The sequence below is a fragment of the Bison bison genome, unplaced genomic scaffold, assembly GCF_000754665.1.
Source record: "Bison bison bison isolate TAMUID 2011002044 unplaced genomic scaffold, Bison_UMD1.0 scf7180017864298, whole genome shotgun sequence".
Classification (NCBI taxonomy): Eukaryota; Metazoa; Chordata; class Mammalia; order Artiodactyla; family Bovidae; genus Bison; species Bison bison.
In genome coordinates, this window is record NW_011494870.1 from 452,174 (window position 1) to 477,176 (window position 25,003).

The 25,003-nt window shown below is 41.0% G+C and overlaps 1 protein-coding gene across 3 annotated transcripts in view; it reads right to left on the reverse strand.

The window, feature by feature from the left end:
* Window positions 1–539: 539 nt before the first annotated feature.
* Window positions 540–25,003, reverse strand: part of GNAQ (guanine nucleotide binding protein (G protein), q polypeptide) — a 252,662-nt gene continuing 228,198 nt past the window's right edge. For all 3 annotated transcript variants that reach the window (XM_010851137.1, XM_010851135.1, XM_010851134.1), the window contains exons 6-7: window positions 11,987–12,140; window positions 540–5,799 (exon numbers count right to left, since the gene is read on the reverse strand). In XM_010851137.1, the coding sequence (XP_010849439.1) occupies window positions 5,609–5,799; window positions 11,987–12,140 (345 nt within the window). In that variant the 3' untranslated portion in view covers window positions 540–5,608. The remainder of the gene's footprint in view (window positions 5,800–11,986; window positions 12,141–25,003) is intronic.

The following is a 25,003-nucleotide window of genomic DNA, read 5'->3' on the forward strand; positions in this document are numbered from 1 at the left end:
TCAGCTTCTCTCAAAAGCCTTGATGTATGTTTCTAAAAGTCACTGTCTTAAAAGACATCTACCTCAGGTCCTTTGTCACGTGGAGTGGACCCACGCTCCCAGGCCTGAGACAGGAAACCCTAGCCAAGCCTCTGCCTGTGAGGCCTGCGTTCTTTCTCTGAAGAGACGGCCTCAGGGTGAAGACACGTGGCTTGTTATAAGTCTTTATTGAGCAGCTATTTAACCTTGTTTTAACAAATTGCTTGCAACCTAAATTAGGGCAAGATTTAAAAAAAAAGAAATTTGATAAATACTATCAATATAAATGTTTCCACTAAAGAAGTTGGAAATTTCTGATTATATTCAGAAAGGAAATTCTTTTTTATTTGTTTAAAAACTATTGAACCTATCTACTTTGGGACATGGACGTGCATCATATAGTGCTTTAGAGAAGGAACGATTGATCCCAATACTCCTTATAATGCAAAAACATTCTAGGAGAGGCTTAGGCAACTTCAAGAGAAGGAAAACTCAAGAATGAAGAATACTGTAGTACAAACTTATGGCCAAAAATACTGTATTTTTAACCAGCAAGATCATTGGGGCATTATTATACAACATTAGGTGTTTTTTTTTTTGCAAAACTAGTTCCCATCCCCAAACAATAGACAATACATGCATTTGAATGACATTTTAAGAACAGTAAATATGATTCTTTTAAATACTGCAAGTTAAAAATGTTTTCTGACAAAACTCCCTAAATACATAAGTCTAGGAAGGGTTTCCAACATGATGACAGGTGAGGAATCCAGCAAGTTGCATTTAGAGAGTTCTTTGAGGAAAAGAAATCCACCAAAAACATGTGTTTCAGTCAAAGTAACCTGAACAAAGTTACATAGTAATTTTCCATCTTTCTTTTCTAAATTTAAAAATATTGTACTGAAGAATATCTTCCTCCCTGTTTTTTTTTTTTTCTGTCTACCAAAGCTTATATGGAAGTTAGAATTCCTTCATCCAAGTGAGATCCAATTTTACCCATAGATGTTTTCATAACGTGTACATGTTGTTTACTACTGGGTTGGAATCATACAGGGAAATGGAGGATCCATGGTAAGGGAGGTAAGAAGAAAATTAATACTTGAGCACCTACTATGTGCTAGGTGTGTATGCATACTTTGAACAGATGATTCTAGAGGCAAGAGGGTTACTGAAGAGCATTGGTAGTTGAGACAGCAAGAAATTGTTATCCTGTGAGAAAAACAAATGGCAACTTTATACTAAGTATCTACGAAGCAGCAGGTGCCTGGCTCCAAAAATCTCTAGCTAATCGTATACAACTAAGCCATTTCTTTTCCTAAATTGATGGAATCAAAATGAAATCCCAAAGACATAGTTACCAGGACAGATCTATTAATGCTACATATGCTGGAAATATGTAGAGATAGATAAACATACAATATTACTAGTTTCAATTTTTGTGTGTTTCTAACCAAAGAAAAGTCTTTGGAAGAAAATATGTATACCAAGCACACCTTATCTGTCAATTGAGATGTTGTCAATTACCAATTAAGTGGTTTTAAACCCTTATTTAATTTTAAGAAGAGCAGCAATATACGTTACAATATTTGGGTACACTTTATTTTTATATGGGTTAACATTCTGCTATATTTCATTTCATTCATTCTTTTTGAGAAACTGAAAACAAAGGGAAATTGAGGGTAACTTGAAGATCATTTCCAACCAGTGTCTGAGTCTTACAGTATCTCATTATGCAGCCCTTTCTTCCCATTATTTTTATATATTTTTTTGCAAATAATAGTCATTTTTGACCCATATCCAGCATAAATAGCTTTTCACCCATTACTAACTTAAGACAACTAAAATTTACAATCATGTGGCAGTATAAATTTTAAAATTACAGTTCGTACACCTTGACAATCAAGATAGTCTGAAGTACAAAAAGTAAATTGTCCTTTAGCTGAATTACCTTTTTAAATATCAGACCTGCTAGCTAATCTACAAAAAATTACAAGTTTCGGTGTTCTTCAAATACCTTTTGTAGATGTCATCTGCTAGTAAACAACATATGCAGGTTTCTAGAATATTTTCTCCCCCACTCAATTCATGACATTCAACAGAGCTCTTTATATGAAAATGTATCGAAAAACAAACAACTTTGAAGGGAGTTATTTACTTTTGAATGGGTGTGTTATTTCCCTTTGTTTCAGATATGAGGCACAAACTTCTGAATTTAAGCTCTGTAAGGCATAGTACAAACCTCCAATTTACAAACAAGGGATTCTCTGTGGGTTGGAACTGCCATGTCACGCAAAAAAGGGCAAAATCATCTGTAAACTGGTACACTGCAATGTGTTAAGTGAGTCATGAGACGGCTGCTTGCCTTGGTCTGCGGAAGAAAGGTTTCTGTGTTTTTGTTTTTGAATAAGACATGCCCAAGTCACCACACAACTTGCCACAGGCCTCCGTTACTGAGAGCATCAACAAGAGGGGTCCAGCGGCACACGCTTAGAACGCTTGCAATCACAATAATATAAAGCATGAGTAAACTTCGTTTTTATACAAAACTGAAAAGAATCCCTTCCCACCCCAGCCCGTTCAGTAAAACCCCAAAGAAACAAAAAAGAAAATCCTTTAGCTTCAATTGACTAGTGTGGATACAATCGGTTTCTATGCATCACTGTAACCAGGGTGATCAATTTTTTCCCTTCTCAAGAAAAGGGATCTTATCATGCACCCTAAGATGAACAGTGAAACCACAAACCTCAATTCTGCATAGCAATTCCATCCCAATTTCATGAAGACAAATATAACAATCTTTCCCTGTTTTGCTCAGCTTCTTGGAGCTCTGAGATCAGGTTTAATTGACTACATCTACTATAGCTCTATTAAATAGAATATCCTGATTCCCTAAAACTGTTAACACTTATGATCTTGTGATGAGGTTTTCTCTATACACACTGTAGGCCTTCAAATGTTGTTTATACTTTTTTTTTTCCTTTTTTATCTTTTTTTTTTTTTTTTTGCTGCACCAAATTTAAGATCGCCCTTTCAGGCAAGCAGTGGTCGCTAGCTATTAAAACATTTCCTTAGTGGATCACAATAGCTTCTAAAACTGCCTTTCTAATAAAGGCCATCAGAGAGGTAATACTAAACTGTGCGTTTGCCAAATAAGAATATGAATTGTATAAAAGCTCATATTCCAATCCTAGGTCAAATGGCAAAAGTTCTACAAAGTTGGTTTCCATGTTTGTATAAAAGCTCCAACTGCTTTTATGTATTTTGCTATGAAATTACCTTTGGGTCTTATAATCAGTATACCTCTGCTTAGGAATGTGCAAATGATTTTATATAGCACGATGCTAGTACCGCTCTGTACGATAGTAAGGTTTTTTTTTTTCTTTTTCTTTTCTAAATGGAAAAAAAAAATCCCTAGTCAGAAATAAACTGACAAATTTACATTCTCCTCTCTTAAAAAAGTAAATAAAATAACATTATTCAAAATGTGAATTAGCTATGAGACATACAATTACATAGATACATATCAATACAGCACATTCAATCTGCCAAAAAATTAATGATTACAAAGCCAGTAAGGATGATGCAATATCAAGAGAGAGATGTATGTACAATGATTAGAGCATTCATAATTGCACTATACCTATAGGCAGTCTGTTTCTTACTTAAATTACAGGTGCTTTCTGAATAAGGAGAGAAAAACCAGGTAACCTGTGTACTTTGAGGCTGGCAGAGCAAAGAATGGGAACATTCCATTATTATTGAATAACTCTGGTACTCATCTCATAAGCCATTAATTTTCTCTCTCCTTTGTTGTTCCAAAACAGTGATTTACATAAAAGTTTATAGACTCCTGCCAAATAGTACTGTAGTAAAATTAGACCAGGATCATGGCCTAATTCTATCTTCCCAGCAGGTTTAAACCATCATGATTCGTTTTCTTAAATTATATTTCAATTCAAGCTGCTTGACAGAAGATCATCAATACATGCGCTGTTTTTTTTTGCATTGGTTGAAAAATTGCACATATAGAATTCTAGATCTCTCTCCTACTACGTTCAGTTACACAGATACACATTCTATAGAACAGAGAGGTTACTTATGAGTTTCGGTCCACAAATCTTCCTTAAGTTCAACTCAATCAGTCACCAGTTTAAGATCCTAAAGATGGTAAACTAGCAGTAACTTCAGAGTCTGCAAATTAAAGGTGTCGGAGTAATACTATTGACCAGTGTTTTTGGCAGACCTACTTGACCTTAAAGAACAGAGAGAGAGTAAACTGGCTTCAAATGAAAAGATAAAAGCAGATTTCATGGGGTATCACACAAGACAGCTTTTCCACATTGCTGATTCAGACACTCAACATGGAATGTGGACACTAAACAACATGATTTAAGGGCAAATAAAAGGATGGACTGTAAGAATCAAATCTACAGTGACCAACAGTTTGGCAACTGGTGTTTCAGGTTCATTCTCAGCCAAACATTTTAGGCTTCACAGTCTTACTCTCTCACATTTTAAGATTCTGGCTTTCATCTTTTAAGCTCTCATTAATTTTTTTTTAAAAGCCAGCTTTGGCAACACATATCCATAGTTAAAAGTCATTTTAAAATTGTGGCCCAAACACTAAGGGGGAAAAAAAAAGAGGGAGAAGTTGTTTCAGGAAAAAAAAAAAATTAAGAGCAACCTATGAGAAGGATCTGGGCAGCAGCCATTGGGATAATGTAGTGTCTCTTGGCATATGTTTTTGGCATCTGCAATTTGAAGAAAAGAGGGTGGAGAAAAAAATGGCAAGAAACAGAGGAAGAACAATGGCACATGATATTTCAAAAGGAAGAACTCCTTCTGTGTGTCTTGGCCCTTGCTTTACTGACTTCTATATGGTTTGCAGAGCAACCAGTTATGGCTGAAGGTAAACTTCAAAAAAAGAAAACAAAAAACAAGACACTTAACCATTAAACGGGAATCCACTGTCCCAGCCCAAAGTGAGGCAAGACAATATATTTATATAAAAAGACCTCTATATGTGTATCCAGATCAATACATTTAAAACCACAGTATTAATACTTATAATCCTTCAGCAAAAACCACAAACTGTTAAATTAAGCTGATGTCAATGGCTTAAATTGAATGACATTGTCCTGATTCTATCATTTGAGAGAAAAACTTGACCAAGAATGGAACTATGATAAAGGCCATCGTAATGTGGGAAAAATCAAGAGGAAGGGATGGGCTGGGAAAAGGAAAATCAACTTCATTTTGCTTAATAGAAAAGAAAGAGAGAGAGAGAGGAAGAAACAGCTCTTGTTTTTGTGAGTGCATGACTGAGAATTTAAAATACATTGAGTCACAAGATTTTGCCTAAAAAAAAGAGAGGAAATGTGCTGGGACTGTACTTCAGCATCCTGTTTTTCCTCTGAATAGTTTAAATAAAATCATAATATTTACTACAAACTCTGTGGACACGCTCACACAGAGTCCAGGACGGCAATAAATTAGTATTATGCAAATTGTTTTCCACAGAAATACAGTCCCTCTTGTTTAGCTTCACTAGCCCACCAGGGAAGGGAAGGGCGGTGTCGAGGAGGCACGACTAGACCAGATTGTACTCCTTCAGGTTCAGCTGGAGGATGGTGTCCTTGACAGCGGCGAACACAAAGCGGATGTTCTCGGTGTCTGTGGCGCACGTGAAGTGCGAGTAGATGATTTTGTCACTGTCTGGGTTCAGGTCCACGAACATCTTCAGAATGAATTCTCGAGCTGCCTGGGCATCTCGCTGGGGTCCTGTTGGCCAAGAGAGAAGAGGGACATCTGTCAGCCAGCTGATCTGTTAATGCACTTGCTCCACGGTTACTAATGCTCATGAAGACCTCTTCACTGTAGATCTGATCTGTTACAAGCGTCCTCCCCGACACGACTGTGTGTCACGGCTCCTCTTTCTCACTTCAGCTGCCCATGCATCCACCTCCATCTATCCACAGAATGTGATCTTGTGAGAACAGGCAGGTAGTGTGAAGGCCAGGCTAAGTTTAGCTCTGATTCTTTGGGACATAAGGAGCTACTACAGAATCTTCAGGTAGGGATGTGATTAGCTTACTTCTGGTTGGACTGAGTTAACTGTGCTGGTTTCAGCTGCATAACAAGTGTGCATATCATATAACTGCCTCAAGCTCTCTCGTCAATTTGCCCCTGTGTGCTCCCCACCCAACCTGCTCCCACTTTTTTATCGATCATTTTACATTCTCCAGACTGAAATCTCTTTAAGAATAGAAAACCTGTTTCTTAACCTCTGGTCTGTCTACAACTGTCCTCTGCAGGCTCATTTCTGGTGTTTCTGAAAAAACCACATTTATGTAGAATTTAATTCACTACATGTGATGATTAAAAAAAGCTGGTTTATGTTTTCTTACATTTATCCAGGATCTCTTAAGTGCCAAGCACTGTCTTAGATGTTTTTAAAAAGGATCATGATACATTTATCAGGATATATTACGAAGTTATTTGATAATTCTGTAATAGAGTCTTAGACATGACACCAAAATCACAGGCAACAAAAAAGAAAACAGATCAATTGGACTTAATCAAAATTAAGAACTTTCGCACATCTAAGGACATTATTAAGAAAGTAAAAAGACAACATACACACTTGACTGTACAGCAGTAACTAACACATTATAATTCAACTATACTTCAATAAAAATAAATTTAAAAAAGAATGACTAAAAAAGACAACCTACAGAATGGGACAAAACATTTGCAAATCATACATCTGATAATGGATAAATATTCAGAATATACCAAGAACTCCTACAACTCAACAATAAAAAGACAACCTGATAAAAGATGGGCAAGGGATTTAAATAAACATTTCTCCCAAGAAGATATACAAATGGCCAATAAGCACCTGAAAAGATGTTCATTATAAGCACATGAAAAGATAAACATTATTAACTATGAGAGAATGCAAATCAAAACCACAGTATGATACCACTTCACATCTACCTGAATGGCTATAATCAAATCAAGTGGAAGATAACAAGTGTTAGCAAGCATGTGGAGGAATCTGAACCCTTGTGCATTGTTGCTAGGAATATAAAATGGAAAACAATGTGATGGGTCCTCAAAAAGCTAAACACAGAATTACCATATGAACCAGCAACTCCATTCCTAGGTATCTACCCCAAAGAAGGAAACAACCCAAGGATCCATCAACAGAGGAATGGAAAAGCAAAGGGTAGTATATACAGACAACGGAATATTATTCAGCCATAAAAAGTAAGTTCTGACAGATGCCACAACATACATGAATCTTAAAAATATGTCAGGTAAAATAAGTCAGACACAAAACAACATATACTGCAGGATTCCACTTAGGTGAAGTATTGAGAAAAGGCACATTTATAGAGATAGAAAGTAGATTAGAGTTTAACAGGGGTTAGGAAGAAGGGAAAATGGGGAGATATTAATGATTATAGAATTTTGGGGGGCAATGACACAGTTTTGGAAATAGAGATGGCTGCTCTGCACTGTGTGGAGAAGGCAATGGCACCCCACTCCAGGACTCTTGCCTGGAGAATCCCATGGATGGAGGAGCCTGGTAGACTGCAGTCCATGGGGTCGCTAAGAGTCGGACACGACTGAGCAACTTCACTTTCACTTTTCACTTTCATGCATTGGAGAAGGAAATGGCAACCCACTCCAGTGTTCTTGCCTGGAGAATCCCAGGGACGGGGGAGCCTGGTGGGCTGCCGTCTATGGGGTCGCACAGAGTCAGACACGACTGAAGCGACTAAGGAGCAGCAGCAGCAGCAGCTCTGCACTGTGAATGTAATTATAGTATCACTGAACTGCATGCTTAAAAATGGTTAAAAAGACAAACTTTCACGTTACATATATTTTACAATAATTCATGAAACTAATGACACATACAAAAAAGAATTGAATGGTATGCTTTAAATGGACGAATTATATATTGTATGTGAATCATATCTCAGCAGAACTGTTTTAAAAACATAATAGACCCTGATAAATATGTTAATTTAAAACTTGTTGTAAATTAAAAGCAATACCAAAACATTACCACCTATCAAGGACTGAGCACTTTCTTTCTTTTTTCTTTATATAATTTATTTCATTTTCTGTCTGTTGTTCTAGAATAAGCACCTTTCTTATATGCATCTTTTGGCACTATGCATCTGAATTTCTCCCATTTTCCATTTAGCTTTATACCATGAAAGAGGAGTAAGCACTATAAGCTCTATTCCTCCTCTCCCAGAAAACCCGCTTGGGATCCACAGCTTAGATTTTTTTTTTTTTTAATCAGTATTGTTATTTACTGGTTGGGATAAAGAAATCTTTGACAATTCTACTGAGGGCCTACAGATTCTAACAAAATACATGGTAAGCTTCAGAAAGTCAACTTGAAAACTTTTCAAACCAATCTTATAAGCAAATAAGCTTATATCCAACACTGCCAGACATTGGGAGGAAGAGTCATGAAAGCAGATTATTCTCACTTGTACGGGTTACAAAAGGAATGTTTGAATTCCTGACTTAGCCCAGATTTGAAATTGTCAATGATTAAGAAGACTGGCACCATACTGAATTAAAGAGTGCCCCAATTAAAAATATGTGTGAGAGAGAGAGAGAGAGAGAGAGAGAGAGAGAGAGATAAATTTAGTGTCCTAGCTTATTTAATGTACTATTTTTAACTTAATTCCATTGTTGTTATTGTTCAGTTGCTCAGTCGTGTCCAACTCTTTGCAACCCCGTGGACTGCGGCACACCAGGCTTCCCTATCTTTCACCATCTCCCGGAGATGGACCAGTAGATTGTTAGAACTGATGCAGACTTCCATTTTCATAAAAGAATGTTATCTTTCTGGCTTGTGAATGAAATTTTACTTGCTCTTTTTGGGAAACGAAAGTCTATTCTTTTGACTCTTTTGTTCTTTTTTTAACTCTAAAGTATATTAGAACATAACTCAAGTTCACTGAAGAGCACGTGGAGTCTGTTATGCTTTTAAGCATAATTTGTTATCTGAATAAACATAAACTACAAAGAAATCATTACAGCCATCATAGCAGGAACAAAAATCCCATAGTCTCTATGAACAGTTTTGCAATTCAAGTCCATGTGGAAATGGTAATTTTCCTTTCTGAAGAGAAATAAAGAAATGACATTCATTATGATTAAGACCTTGTAAGTACAGAAATGTGGAAGTGTGAAATTTATAATACTATAAACATGTGTATTATAAACATGTCACTGCAGAGTGGGCCTAGAATTTTTTCTCTCAGCTCATCTTACAAGGGCCTGAAGTCTCCTGGAATGACAGCTGCATCTGCTTTAGGAATAACTATCAGCATCTTTTATTCTTTTTCCACAGACAAGTTTTCTATATGTGTGACGTGTGTTACCAGGGAAGATGGACGTGAAAAAAAAACAAACTTCAGATTTAACAACATTCACAGTGGGCTCATGTTGGAAGGAAGATGCTCTTACTTATAGTGATGGGGAATCGGGAACTCACTGGACAAAGGAGAAATGTAAAAAGAAGAGGAAGAAGCCGCACAGAGAAGGAAGAACAGTACTCTAACACTTACTTCGGGTCTTTATCGAAGGAAAACCAACCCTGGTGTGCTGTTCTATGTGTGCTGTGTGGGTGCCTTGAGCCTCGGTGGGTCTGCTCTGTCATCCCATAAGTATGCACATAATGAAAACATGCTGCCTACAGGCTTGTGCTATGTCAGGGGGTGGTGGTCATTTCTCATTCGTGGATTTTCACCAAATTCTGAGAAAGACTAAAACAAGTCTCCCCTTCCAGCCATACGAGGCAAGCATGTGTGTTGGGTGTAAGCCGGACGCTTCGTGCCCACCTTATTTGGGCTGGTCTCGTGTTTAAGGAGTCAGCCTGCTGCTGCGGGAGAGAACCAGTGCTAGGTTGCCTCCTTCCGTGCTTTGCTCAGGAGCACTGAGGACTACAGGCTCGGGCATCTGTGACTTGGTGGCAGGCTAGTGGCCAAGTAAAAGGAGGAAAAGAGAACAGGATAGGCAAGTATTTGTTTTTAAAGGGACCTCAAAGCACAAAGGAAAAGCTACTTGGACAGAGGATGGGAACACACTGCAGACAAAACCAGCATGATAACATCCCTACAAGTTAGAATTCTATGTGCATTTGAGAAGGAACTTCAGTTCATTAACATGTAACGTTTCCCTTCCAAGAGCAGCATCACACCAAACACACGTGTGATGAAAGATGAGTGAAACTCCATCCTCAATGTGTTGGCATCTTTAAGGAAAGCTATGAGGCCAAACTGAGTATTAGTTTTGAAGTAATTACCTTTCTTTCTTTTTTTTAAATTTTATTTTATTTTTAAACTTTACAATAAGTAATTGCCTTTCTTAAGGAGTTCCTAGAAGTACAAAAATGCTGCTGAGTTGACATACACACCAGATAGCTTATGCTGATAAAGTATTTTTTAAAAACAGCCCATTCTCTTGTTGCACCTCTAGAATAGGTATTTTTGGGTTTGTGTTCTTCTCTCTGCCAGGCACCGAGCTACGTGACTTGCATACGTGATTCCATTCAATTCTTTTTTACCCAGGAGGAAACTGGGTACTTAAACGTGACTGAGGCCCCACCGCCGGTAAGTGGCCGAGCTGGTGCAGTGCTGTGCGACATTCAAAGTTTGTCCTCTTACATGCTATTCACTTAGATCTGGGTTTGGCAAGCTTTCTCTGTTTAAGGACCACAGAGTAAATATTTTGAGCTTCTGGGCCACTTGAGCTCTATCACAACCACTTAGTTCTGCTGCTGTAGCATAAAAGCAGCCAGACAGCATATAAATGAGTGGGTGTGGCTGTTTCAGTAGAATTTTACTTAGTTGTTTAGTCATTCAGTCATGTCTGACTCTTTTGCGACCCCACCAGGTTCCTCTGTTCATGGGCTTTCCCAGGCAAGAATCCTGAAGTGGGTTGCCATTTCCTTCTCCAGGGGATCTTCCTGACCCAGGGATCAGAACCGAGTCTCCTGCTTGGCAGGTGGACTCTTTACCACTAAGCCACCTAGGAAGCCCACAGTTAGCCACTCCTAATCTATACTCAAGTGTGTGTGGGGAGCTGAGTGTGGACTCTGCAGATAAGTTCTTACAGGGCAGTGGCTGTGACTCTTTCACCTGTTTCAGAGTGGCTGGTACGGATGCATTTTGTTACCAATCTGTCAGCAAGTAATATTTTGCAGAAGGGGTTGGGTGTTGTGCTCAGTCATCCAGGATTTCAGTCTAGTTGAGGAGGCAAGATTTGTTATAAGAAGGAAGTAAATAATGCAAAGTACATAGACAGGAGTCCCAAAGTGGGTGCTACAGGCAGAACTTAAAAGATGGGTGCCTTCTCTCAGGATAATGGGGCTTCATGGGGTCATGAAGCCCTCCAAAGAAAATATCTGTGTCAGGCATCATGCTGAAATCTCACACTTATGTTATCTATTACAGTCAACAAAACAAAAGTTTGGTTCTAAAGCCCAGAGCAATTCAGTTACTTGATCAAGGTTTACAAATAGGAAGTATCAGAACTGGTATTTGAAGCTGACAGATCGACTTCAGACCATGGGCTCTTGACCACAAAATTCTGTTTTCTCTCCAGAGAGAAGGACAGGCAGACTGTTACCAAATGAAAGGGAACTCAAGAGGGAACTATAATGGTTGATACATAGTCAAAACTAGGGGATGGTTCCATCCTCTGATATAAAAGAAAGCTTCTTATGTATTTTGAAGTAAGTGTAAATTTCATCACTGTTGGTAAGTGAAACATTTCAGGTCATTAAAAGACAGGACAAACAAAGATTCATACTCCATCAACACGTGGGCTTCTGAGGCACTGATGGAGTACAGGAGTGTGTCAGCTCTGGCCCTGGTCTCAGGAGGTGGGATATTTCCCTGGCTAACATGCTGGCTGAAGAGTGAAGACTTACCATCGTATTCCGGGAAATAGTCAACTAGGTGGGAATACATAATTTTCTCCTCTAGAAGATCTTTCTTGTTTAAGAACAGAATAACTGAGGAGTTCTGGAACCAGGGATACGTGATAATTGTTCTAAACAGTGCTTTGCTTTCCTCCATTCGGTTCTGAAAAAAAAATCAGCAGAAAAACAAGACGTGAATTACATGATCACTCAGCCTGGGAACTGTTTGCTTTGTAAGTCCAACCCATCTTTGGTATGCATTCAATTTCTGTGGCCTTGGGCTGAGCTTCCATGGCATCAGGATTTACATGCAAAAGGCTCAGCAGCTCTTTTCATTAGGCAAACTCTCAGGCTGACGAGCAGAAGAGAATAATAATAATAAATATCTAGAACTTTTAAGGTAGAAAAAGAATCATCAAAGCCTAGAGAATCAAGTTGTACCTGGCACACTGTCACAAATGCCCACCAAGAATTATTCATTCATGGCCAAATACTTAAGGTCTGTATCAAAAACTAAGTACCAGGCTTCATTTTGCATTTCTTAACCTATATGTACTAGGGACTTCACAATTAGTCTATTACATAACAGTCAAAACAAAGTTACTTTATTCTTTGCCCAAAGTGCATCAATATTTTTTAGAAGTATTATTTTTTACTATACATATATATATATATATATATATATATACACACACACATACACACACACACATTCCCTGACTAGAAAAACACATGGAAAAATATTTTTAGATCACACATTTCCTATTTATCAGAACACACTGTCTCCCTAAGTTTCACTATAATTTTCATACACAACTGTGGACCTATACATAGTAATTAGTTGGAGATACAAATGTAATATTGCTCACCACCTTCAGTGTTTTCAACTGAAGCTATCTATCAAGTCAGTCTAGGTAACAGAAAACCTCTATGAATTCTTAAGGAATTAGTCAGCCTGCTCTTACAAATGAAGATGTTTCAAGGGTACTTCTGACTCGGGTGATCACTCACCAGCCAAAAGCTAGACAGCCTCCTCGCTTAGCCCACATCTATTCACCAGCTCTTCCTTCTACAGACACACTTGCTTCGAAATCATTCCTGCCCTTGGTCACAGACCAAGGCGGCAGATTTGGAGAATCCTCCTTGGGCCTGCATTTTCTCAGACAACAGAGAACACTCTCCATTCCCCTGTCTTGGATCTATGTGTTATGACCAAGTCTGGGGCAATGGAAAAGCCTGCTGAGGATTGAGCCCATGTCTACTGCTAACAGGTGGCTTAATGGCTTAAGCCAGAGGATCCTATTCAAAAAGTGGGTTCAATCCCTGGGTCAGGAAGATCCCTTGGAGAAGGAAATGGCAACCCACTCCAGTATTCTTCCCTGAAGAATCCCATGGACAGAGGAGCCTGGCAGGCTACAGTCCATAGGGTCACAAAGAGTCAGACATGACTTGGCAACTAAACAAATAATCCTATTCTCCTTGTACCTGGGGTGATTCAGGGCTGGGCTCTGAATCCAGGTTCCTGTCACTTGGACTACTGCTTCCCTTGTTTTTTGGTTACCAGTGTAGCCAAGCTGCTCAACCAGTCCAGTTAAACTCCAGGATTTTTGCCAAGAGCTTTGGAACAGAGAACCAGCTTTCATGAAAAAAGTGGAAGAAGCATCGTGTAGCCTTGAGCTTCCAGCAACCATTTTGAAACAGGAAGAAAAAGAAACTAGGTTTTAACTTCTTGGTCAAACCATGCCAAAACCTGGTGATGCTTTGCATTTTTTAGTAACATCAACCAATTAAGTACTCTTTAGTTTTTAAGCTAGTTTGAACTGTATTTTTTCTGGATCTTATTATATATAAAATACTTCTCAGAGAAAAACAATATATTATTTATATGCAGAATCTCCCCCAAAATGATGCAAATGAACTTATTTACAAAACAGAAACAGGCTCACAGACTTTGAAAAAGAATGCTATTTATCAATGAACCACTTTGCTGTACACCTGAAACTGTTAATACAATATTGGTAACTCTAGTTCAATATAAAATTAAAAAAAAAATCTAATGCTTTTGATTGATATAGCTGGATCCACTTCATTCTCAAATTTCTAAAAGGAAGTGAATGAAAGATGTTTGAAGGATGATCCTGAAGACTAGCGGTTCAAGCTGTTAACACATTCTGCTCAGCTTTTACCTTCCCGATGTAGAATGTGTCCTGAGTTTCACAGTTCAGCATTATAGAGGCCAACTACACTCTTCTGCATTACCCTATGACCGCTGTTCCAGAAAAAGTTCTGGAAAGTTAAGCTCACCAAGCAATTTCCTATATCCTGAATATGTCTTGCTCTTTTCTTCTGTAAAGTGTTCCAATTCAAATCAAGCTGAAAAGGCCTACTGTTCAAAAGGAGACCTTTACCAAACCTGATAAAGTCCATCACCACCAATCGAAATTGAGCAGAATGCTGTGGGCTCCTGGTCATGCAAGCCTTCCTCTGTCTCCCATTTCTTGTTTGCAGGAAACAGGCTTCAGCCTTCCCTGAGTTTCAAAGGGCAAACAGCTGCTAATCAGGGAAGTGAGGGATGCAGCCTCAGAACAGGGTCCCGGTTCTGCCTCAAGGAATACACATAACACCTTTGAGCTTGTCTGCGGAACTAAAACCCTCAACAAATGAAAGATATTAATTACTACATGCTTCATTCCAGAGAACAGGTCACAGATGGGATAACCCCCAGAATCATAGAAGCTTATCAGGAGACCACCTGAGGCCAGATGAAAGGAATGCAGGTCCTGCACACACCCTGGTCCTCACCAGCAATCCCACCCTGAACACTGCTATAAAACTGCTCACCAAGTCCCCGTGGGTTGGGACACACCGTTCTGAGGGCACAAGTCCCCTGTGGCCTCCTTTGCCTGGAAAAGCAATAAAGCTGTTCTTTTCTGTTTCATTCAAAACTGTCTCTGAGATTCGATTCAATTCGACTCTGGTGCACAGAGGCCAAGTTTGTGGCATCACAATCTCTTTACCTTTACACTCTGTGCCTACCATTAGATAATTAAATATGGAGGGATGGGTTACTTCAAGGGACAGTGTTTATTTCGCAGCCCATATTTAATATAAATAATATGAACAGCCTTTAAAAACAGTATTTTTACAATCTATATGCCTTTTACCGATTGTCGTCACCAGTAACAAAAGTTTAAGCCTGGAAACAATATTCACTGAGAAATGATCTCTTGTAGCCTGAGATTTTACAGGTTGAAAATTTCATGACTGAAGGAAAGCAAAGGCCCTAATAAAACTGAAAGAATTAAAGGATCTAAAGATGGTTAATTAGATAGTGACATCCCTGATGGAAGAATTAACTTTTTTTCTTATTTACAGTTGTAGCAATTCCAGAAAATCATACTGTGGCCTTCAGAGAAGTCATGTCTAAAGAGCGGGTATGTACACCTTGGCCTCAACCAGATAGCCTCCATCCGAAAGGCTTATCACTGTGATTAGCACTCTCCAGAAGGGGTATGATGGGGTCCCCAGGGGAGGGCCCTACTGGGACCTTTTTTAGATTGAAGTCTAATGGTAAGTGGCTAGACCCGGGGTAGAGACTAGAAAGGGGAGAGGAGTGGTCCTGACTTTGAGTTCACAAACAAGGAGGCACCTGAGGCCTCTATGATTAAGTTCAAGTCAGAACTGGATCCCCCCAAGCTCCAGATGGAGGTCTACTGTAAGGGGGGCCTCATACTAGGACACAGTAGAGACAGTGGACTATGCCCAGCCCTGGGTCCTAGAGATGTCTTGTGGCGGTGCCTATCCCTCTGTGCCCGGGGCTGCTGCAGCCGGGGCCACGGTGGAGGTGAGCCTGCTGACTGGCCTGGTCCCACTGAAGCTTTGCCAGTGTCTGCAGTCTGGGGTTGCTCTAGGCTGTTTTCCAACTTGGCAAATGCTGTGTGGCCTCGGCAGGAGCTTCTCCCTCAGGGGAAAGCTAAAGAGCAGCAAAGTGGGTGGCTGATCAGCAGCATTAGCACCCACATACCTCCAACCAGACCTACCAAATTCAGTCTCAGGGACTTGCCTGGTGATTCAGTGGTTAAGACTCCATGCCTCCAATGCAGTGGGCATGGCTTCAATCCCTGATCAGGGAACTATGATCTTGAATGCTGTGCAGCACTGCCAAAACAACAACCACCACCAAAAAACCCCCTCAATCTTAGGGGGTAAGCCCTAGGAATCTACATTTTTAGCGGGCCCTCCAGGGGATTCTGATGTAGGGTTAACTTTGGGAAGCACTGTGATGGAGGTGGGCTTCTCCAAATTAGCATGCGTTATGAATCACCTGGGGACACGGGCTGTGACTCAGCTTGGGGTGGGACCCAGGAGCCTGCATTTCTAATAAGCCTGGAGGTGAGGCTGATGCTGCTGACACACAGCATGCACTTGGAGGTGGAAGGTGCAGAGAGCTTGCTGAGCTAGGGACCACGGCGAGAAACACGACGCTCTGTCCTGTTTTCATGATAAGAAGTGCTAGTCACACATCCAGCCCAGTGCCCGAGTCGTGCAATGAAAATCTAACCATGCTGGCTTCCTGCTTTTTGTCTCTCCCAATTAAGATTCATCATGAGAAACGCTGGGCTGGAGGAAGCATAAGCTGGAATCAAGACTGCTGGGAGAAATATCAATAACCTCAGATATGCAGATGACACCACCCTTATGGCAGAAAGTGAAGAGGAACTAAAAAGCCTCTTGATGAAAGTGAAAGAGGAGAGTGAAAAAGTTGGCTTAAAGTTCAACATTCAGAAAACTAAGATCATGGCATCCGGTCCCATCACTTCATGGCAGGTAGATGGGGAAACAGTGGAAACAGTGGCTGACTTTATTTTTCTGGGCTCCAAAATCACTGCAGATGGTGACTGCAGCCATGAAATTAAAAGACACTTACTCCTTGGAAGGAAAGTTATGACCAACCTAGATAGCATATTCAAAAGCAGAGACATTACTTTGCCAACAAACGTCCATCTAGTCAGGGCTATGGTTTTTCCAGTGGTCATGTATGGATGTGAGAGTTGGACTATAACGAAAGCTGAGTGCCAAAGAATTGATGCTTTTGAACTGTGGTTTTGGAGAAGACTCTTGAGAGTCCCTTGGACTGCAAGGAGATCCAACCAGTCCATCCTAAAGCATATCAGTCCTGGGTGTTCATTGGAAGGACTGATGTTGAAGCTGAAACTCCAATACTTTGGCCACCTGATGTGAAGAGCTGACTCATCTGAAAAGACCCTGATGCTGGAAAAGATTGAGGGCAGGAGGAGAAGGGGACGACAGAGGATGTGATGGTTGGATGGCATCAATGACTCAATGGACATGGGTTTGGGTGGACTCTGGGAGTTGGTGATAGACAGGGAGGCCTGGTGTGCTGCGGTTCATGGGGTTGCAAAGAGTCGGACATGACTGAGTGACTGAACTGAATTACGATTCTTACTTTATGCCGTGTAAGTTGTTTTTCACTCCACAGTGAGAATTTCTAATACTTTTAACCCCCAGGGGAATGTTAACAAATCGATAAACTCCTGCTAAAAGCCCCCAGACTAAATCCTAAATGAGACTAACATCAGGTTTTTATGACATCTTGCAAGGTGATGGACTGTGCAGAGAGGGAGGCACAATCCACTCTGCTCAGTAAAAACTCAAGTCTGTGGGGGAATGATGTGTCCCAGGAGACTGGTGTCACTTGCTTTTTAGTAATTCTCTAGGGCCTGGAGTTGCAAGTAAGAGAACAAAATAACAACATATGAGACACTGAATTTATCAGATATACACGTGAGGATCTGTTCACCTCTGAAGACAAGTTTAAAAGCAGTCTCAGGCTGCTGCTGCTGCTGCTGCTAAGTCGCTTCAGTCGTGTCTGACTCTGTGTGACCCCACAGACAGCAGCCCACCAGGCTCCTCCATCCCTGGGATTCTCCAGGCAAGAACACTGGAGTGGGTTGTGACTGCCTTCTCCAATGCATGAAAGTGAAAAGTGAAAGTGAAGTTGCTCAGTCGTGTCCATCTGTGCGACCCCATGGACTGCAGCCTACCAGTCTCCTCCACCCATGGGATTTTCCAGGCAAGAGTACTAGAGTGGATTGCCACTGCCTTCTCCTGCAGTCTCAGGGAAGTGGTGCAATCATATGCTCCTCCTCTTGGGGTTAAAACCAGTCAATTGAAAGAGGATGTCAATTAAGGTTTTCACTCTCTTCCAAACACTAAAGCTCTTTATTAACCAGATGGGACTGCTTATACTTGAGGCCCAAGGAGGTTTCTGACTTGTTGTTGACCCCGTATACCACTTCTCCTGAACAGAAAGCAATGAAGGGTGGCCTGGTGAGAGAGCTGGAACAGAGGGAGCAGAGATCAATGGGCCTACCTAGTCCCCACCCACAAGTCTGAGCAAGCTCTGGGAGTTGGTGAAGCTGGGGGAAGGGAAGCCTGGCATGCTGCAGTCCATGGAGTTGCAAACAGTCAGACACAACTGAGCGACTGAACTGACTGAGTCCCCACCCTTAGAGACATGGAAAAAGCAAAGGGTCACAGAGACCGAGGACAGTCTGCCTGAGAGTGAGCACAGTGGGTTGGTTGAGTGGTCTCCACGCAGTCACCCTGCCTCAAGTAAACGTGGCCACAGAAATGTCAGTCTTGCCCAGACCATTTGCTGTGAACTCTGTCACTCTGACGTACATATGGTGAAATCCTTACCTCCAATGTAAGTTTTCAAAAGCTAGGCCGTCAGGAGGTAACTGGGATTAACGTTTTTAAAAGAGACCTCACACCTTCTGCTATGTGAGGACACAGCAAGAGGATGGCCATCTATGAACCACGAGGCAGGCGCTCACCAGATGCTGAAACTGCCGAAGGCTTGATCCTCCCAGCCCCAGGGCTGTGAGAAACAAATATCTGTCATTTATAAGCCACCTGGTCTATGGTGTTTTGTTACCTAAGCTGAAACAGACTTAAGACAACACTGATCAGGTGAGTTGCTCCTCCCAAGCCTGTAATCAGTGAAGAGGTGGAGTGCTAATCTCTATCTTGATCTCTGGCCTGGGCTGAAGGAGAGGCTCCCTGCTCCCCACCGTGTAAATCACAAGCAGAATGGTGGAACCAAGATCATCAGAAAAGGACTGGTTCAGGCTATTGTTGAGGGGGTCTCACACCTCTAATCCTTAACATCCCATATTGATTCTCACACAAATCCAACAGCAAAAACACACAAATTCTGATTAAAACATAGGCAGAGGATCTGAAGAGACATTTTTCCAAAGAAGACATACAGATGGCCAATAGTAACTATGTGAAAAGATGCTCAACAACACTAATCGTCAGGGAAATGCAAATCTAAATACTGTGAGGTATCACCTCACGCCTGTCAGAATGGTTAGCATCAAAAAGCCAAAAAAAAAAGTAGGGGCGAGGATTGGAGGAAAGGGAACCCTTGTGGACAGTTGGTAGAGCTATTAAAGTGGTGCAGCTGCTATGGAAAACAGTAAGGAAGTTCCTCAAAAAATGAAAAACCGAACTATTATATGATCTAGCAATTCCACTTTTGGGTATGTATCTGAAGGAAATAAAAACACTAACTTGAAAAGATATCTACACACCCATGTTCACTGCAACATTATTTACACTAGCTAAGACACGGAAGCAAACTGCATCATCAATGGATGAATGGATCAAGAAAACTGACATGTATAATATACATACATGTATATGTATAATTATTTATGTATAATGTGTATATATGCATATATAGCACATTTAATATACACACATGTCAGTTCTTTACAATGTGTATATGTATAATATATATAACACATGCACACATTCATATACATGTAATGGAATGTTATTCAGCCATAAAAAAGAAAACCATGCCAATTACAACAAAATAGATGAACCTTGAGGGTATTATGCTAAGTGGAATAAATCAGACAGAGAAAGACATACCATATAATCTCATTTATGTTGATTCTTAAAAACAGGGGCTTCCCTGGTGGCTCAGGGACAAAGAATTCACCTGCCAATTTAGGAGACATGCATTGTCTAGGAAGATTCCACATACTGCTGAGCAACTAAGCCTGTGCATCACAACTACTGAGCCTGTGCTCTGCAACAAGAGAAGCCACAACGATGAGAAGCCTGAGCGCTGCAACTAGACAGCAGCCCCTGCTTGCCACAACTAGAGAAAGTCTGCGTGCAGCAACAGAGACCCAGCACAGCCCAAACTAACTAACTAACTTAAACAAACAAAAAAATAAAAACAAGTATAGATACGGAGAACAGATTGGTTACCAGAGGTAGGGAGGCAGAAGATGGGTGAAACAGGTAAAGGTGGTTAAAAGGTACAAACTTCCAATTATAAAATTAGTAAATCCTGGGGATGTAACATACAGCACGATGACTACAGTTAACAAGACCGTATTATATATTTGTAAGCTGCTAAGACAGTAGATCTTAAAAGTCCTCATCACAAGAAAAGAAGTTAAAACTGTGAGGTGATGGATGTTATCTAGACTTATTGTGGTGATCATTTTGCAATATATACAAACACTGGGTCACTATGCTGTACACCTGGAACTAATGTTATCTGCCACCTGCATCTGCATGCGTGCTCAGTGGTGTCCGGCTCTTTGTGACCCCATGGACTATAGTCCATTAGGCTCCTCTACGCAAGGAATTTTCCAGGCAAGAATATTGATGTGGGTTGCTGTTTTCTCCTCCAGGGGATCTTCCCAACCCAGGAGGGATCAAGTTCTTTACCACTGAGCCACCAGGGAAGCACAGGTCTATGGATGAGCGCCTAAGAGTGGTTAAAAAGAGGCTGGGGTCACATACGCAGGAAAGGTTTGAGTGGGGAAGGCTTAAAAGCAATGTAGTTCTGAGTTGACTCGAGAGATGGAGAGATTACAAGCAAAAAGAAGAGCAAAAGCAAAAGGGAATTGAAATCCAGGACCAACTGGAGGGACCTGTGATGATTCTGTGTAAAACATTTTGTGGCGTTCTGATCTCTGCAACTTAGGTATCAAGTAAGAAAATTTTCCATGTTGAGACTGTGAAACAATTCCTCTTCATTTACATTTTACAGTGGGGGCTGGGAGGCATAAACACACTGGGCCCCATGAAGAACGTATGCACTCCTGCCCCCGCCAGTCATGAAAGAAGCTGCTGGCTCCCACTGCCTGCCTGTCTCCAGGGCTGGCAGGGAGCAGAGGCCAACAGGAAGCTCTATCAGACATTTCCAGTGTGGCTTGCAGAGAGACACAATTACCTGCCTGGAGGTAAGCAGCCTCTGCCTTCCTTCCTTTTGGCTCTCGTACAAATCTCCCTCCTATCAAGAAAAAGGCCAGATCCTGTGGACGTGGCCCAAGATCCCTACAGGAAGTTGGCTTTCTTCAGGCTATGACTTCGCCCAAAACTCTGCACAAAAAATTATCAACGGGCCTCAAGGGACACTAGTTCATGTCTCTAGCCCTTGTAGTCCTGCTGCCAGTGAGAGCATGGGTTGGCACTCTGCCAAGGTGGTATTTCCCTCCAGCAAGAACCAGCATTAAACCAGAGATCTGAACATCAGTTTTCCTAACTTTTGCAAGTCATTACTTTGCCAGTAAATACAAGTTCTCACACTTTGCAAAGAATACAATTTAAATGAGACCCTCATTCATTTCTATGATCCAAGTCACCCACCTGCCAGCCTCTCCCTGTCGCTATTTCCCCCTCATATCAGAGCCTTATTCATTTATATTCTCCGTAAGGTCTAGAACATAGCCTTTAACTAGACACAAGAAATAAGCGTGAAGACTGCTCAATCACCACTGAGGGCCTTACAGTCATCTAGGAGTTGTTCTCAGCTGCTCTCTGAGGTAGGATGCACTCCAGACACAATGGGATGCAGCTTTTCAGGGCTCAGAGATGCAGACGGTCTGAGTGATCCACAAATGCACTAACTGATGCCAGAACTTGGGTCAAGGGCCTGTGATTCTTTGCTTATAACTTGTGTTCACAATTCAGTGATTCTGCATATCCTGAGCTTTCTTCTAAAAAAGGCCAAGTGACACACTTGATTTAAATGAGTGAGGTCCAGATACATGGACAGAGTGGTTACATGGGCATTTTGGTAAAGTAACAGGCTATTTAGCCAAAGGGAAAGATACACATTTTATCACGCCTTAAATATTCTTCAGTTACAAGTTAAGACATCTGCTGGTCATACAATCACGCTCAATTTTAATGCCTAGCTGTTTGTAAGGCTGCGTCTATATACTGTGCATGATGAAAAATGTGCTGCCAAGGTACGTTCCACAAGGTACCAGTTTTATTAGCATCATTTCTGCTTCTGAAAGTGATCAGGAAAGAAGATTATTAGGATACAGGGTACAGGATTATTAGGATATGCATTTTAAATACCACTCTTCACTCTTACTGCCATGACAAGCTTCACTATTTCTTCTGTCACAATTTATCAAAGAATACCTCATAAATTACTTTATTAAAGGTTATTTTAAAAGAGCAAAGACTGGTTGACTTTTAATGTAATGATTCATAATAATATCAAATTTGAATCAATCATTATCATTTGTAGTTTATCAAACACCGAATACTTTGAAAAACTCACATCCTTAACAAGGACTTAGGAACACACTCTCAGGTATTGATTTCATTTACATATGTCACTTGGGTAAATAAATGTACCAACTCAAAAGACAGGAACTCCAAAGCCTTTATGAAAAAAAAATTTGCAAGCCTGGTCTGCATCTCTTTCTTTCCTTGATTATTTAGGAAAAAGCTTGATGTACTTTGTATCTCCAGTAGGATCTCATTGATATGTGTCGGAGCTGACATCGGCGCACATTCAAAACACCTGTGCTGAGCTCCTGTTGCTGGGGGGAGGTGGGAGTGGGAAGGGCCAGGACTGTGAGCTCCCTTGGTTTGAAACATGACTCTTGTGACCTTGGGCAAGTGACTGCACCTCAGTTTCCTCGTATCTCCCAGGTTTGGGAGGACAGAATGGAATGCTGCATGCAAAGCGCTCAGCTGTGAGCCCAGCACATAGCAGTTTTCTATAGTGTACTATCAGACATGGCAAAATTGCTATGTAAGAACCTCCTGGTAAGGTGATCGCTGACCTCAAATCTTTAGCCAAACTATAAATCCAGTAAAATCTATTTCCTGAAATTGCACAAAGTTAATCTATCCATGGTTTCAAGTCCAGATACATCTGATTTATAAAAAACTGGAAAAATCATCCAGGTTTCTGCCAAATGCTTAGTCAGTTTCTTCCTAAGATTCTCCACATGTTAAGGGGGAGTATCTTCAAAATCTCTATAAATGGTTAATACTTATATAATTGGTCTATCCAAAACGATTGTTCTCTTGCTCTCTGTACATCCCCTGCTTGACCAGTCCCTGCTTGAAGGACACGGTACTCACATGACTGACCTTCCCTCTTAATCACAGAACCTAAACATACTTGCCCCTAGGCCTCAGCTAGTGATTGTTCTAATCTGTGGATCAGAACATCTCCACTGTGATAGTTTATCAAAGGGCCTCCAGAGAAGGGCACACCCATCTGCTTTCCCTGGTAACTGATGAGCCAACCTAATGTCAATTCCCCTTGTAATGGTTAGCCTCCCTCCACCCTTGGGTAGAGAAGACTGCTGCTTTGTCCCGCCTGCTGTCTGCCGCCACAGTGGGGTTTCGCTGCAGGGCCCCTGAACTTCAGATGTGTAAGATCCCCCATCTATGAAACCATTAAGATGTCCCTGTTGCTGACTCAGGGCTGTTGCCTAATTCTTGGAACTGGCAAATACTGGACTTGTAGGTGTGCAGCCCGACAACTCTCAACCCCAGAGTAAACCAAGAAAACAACTGATTAATATGTAAGTGGAGCATTTGTAATGAGAAATAATTAAGGACAGCTCCCTAGCCATCCCACTTCTGCTATCCAAATTGACAACAGGAAGAGAAATAATAAAGATACTAAACTTGGCCGGACAGATATCATTTCCTCTGTAATTTTCTTAGTCTTTGCAAATATTTGCAAGTGATTATTGGAGATCAAATCTGGCAAACTCTTTAGGCTTGAAGACAGGTCCTGAAGGTTTTAATAGTATAATTTCTACCCGTGCATGAACTGATGTCTTCTACCTGCACGGGATGTTTAGAGAAGCAAAGAAACACAGCACATTTGCCTGTGACCTCCAGGTCTAAGGTTTCTAGCAGAGATGAGGTCACAGAGCAGGCAGGCCCTTGTGCAATGAACTCGTGCAGACCAGAGCGTGTTGTAGGAGAGCAGGGAGGACAGAAAAGGGAAGACAGAGAGATTGGAGGGACAGGGCAAGGAGAAGCAGTCACCGTCAGACCAAGGAGACCCCAGAGCCTCAACACAGGTGAGAAGAAATATGACAAATGATGTAGAAGCCCACAGTCCCATAGCTTACAGAAGACAGGACTATTTCCTTTCATATTTTCTAATATTCTACTTCAGGGCTTCTCTGGTGGCTCAGTGGTAAAGCAACAACAAGTGACCAAATAGCAACCTCCTTTCAAAGACTATTTTATAGCACATTGATCTGGCTATTGTTTAATTTCAATAGCTACAATATACCCTGCGCTCCAAGTCCTACTAACTGTATGCTTAATGCCAGTAAGCCAAAGTCTCTCCTTAACTTATATATGCGAATTCCTTCTTTTTTTCCCATAGTGTTAGTTGCTCAGTCGTGCCTGACTTTTTGCAACTGCATGGATTGTAGCCCGCCAGGCTCCTCTGTCCATGGAATTCTCCAGGCAAGAATACTGGAGTGAGTTGCCATGCCCTCCAGGGGATCTTCCCAACCAGGGATTGAACCAGGTCTCCTGCATTGCAGGAAGATTCTTTACCATCTGAGCCACCAGAGAAGCCTATAAGGCTCCTCAATTACTGAGCTAGGATTCAGACAGTTCATGCCTTGAGTAGTCACACCATTGACTTTTCAATTCACTGACCTTCCCCCATCTTTCCTGTAATCC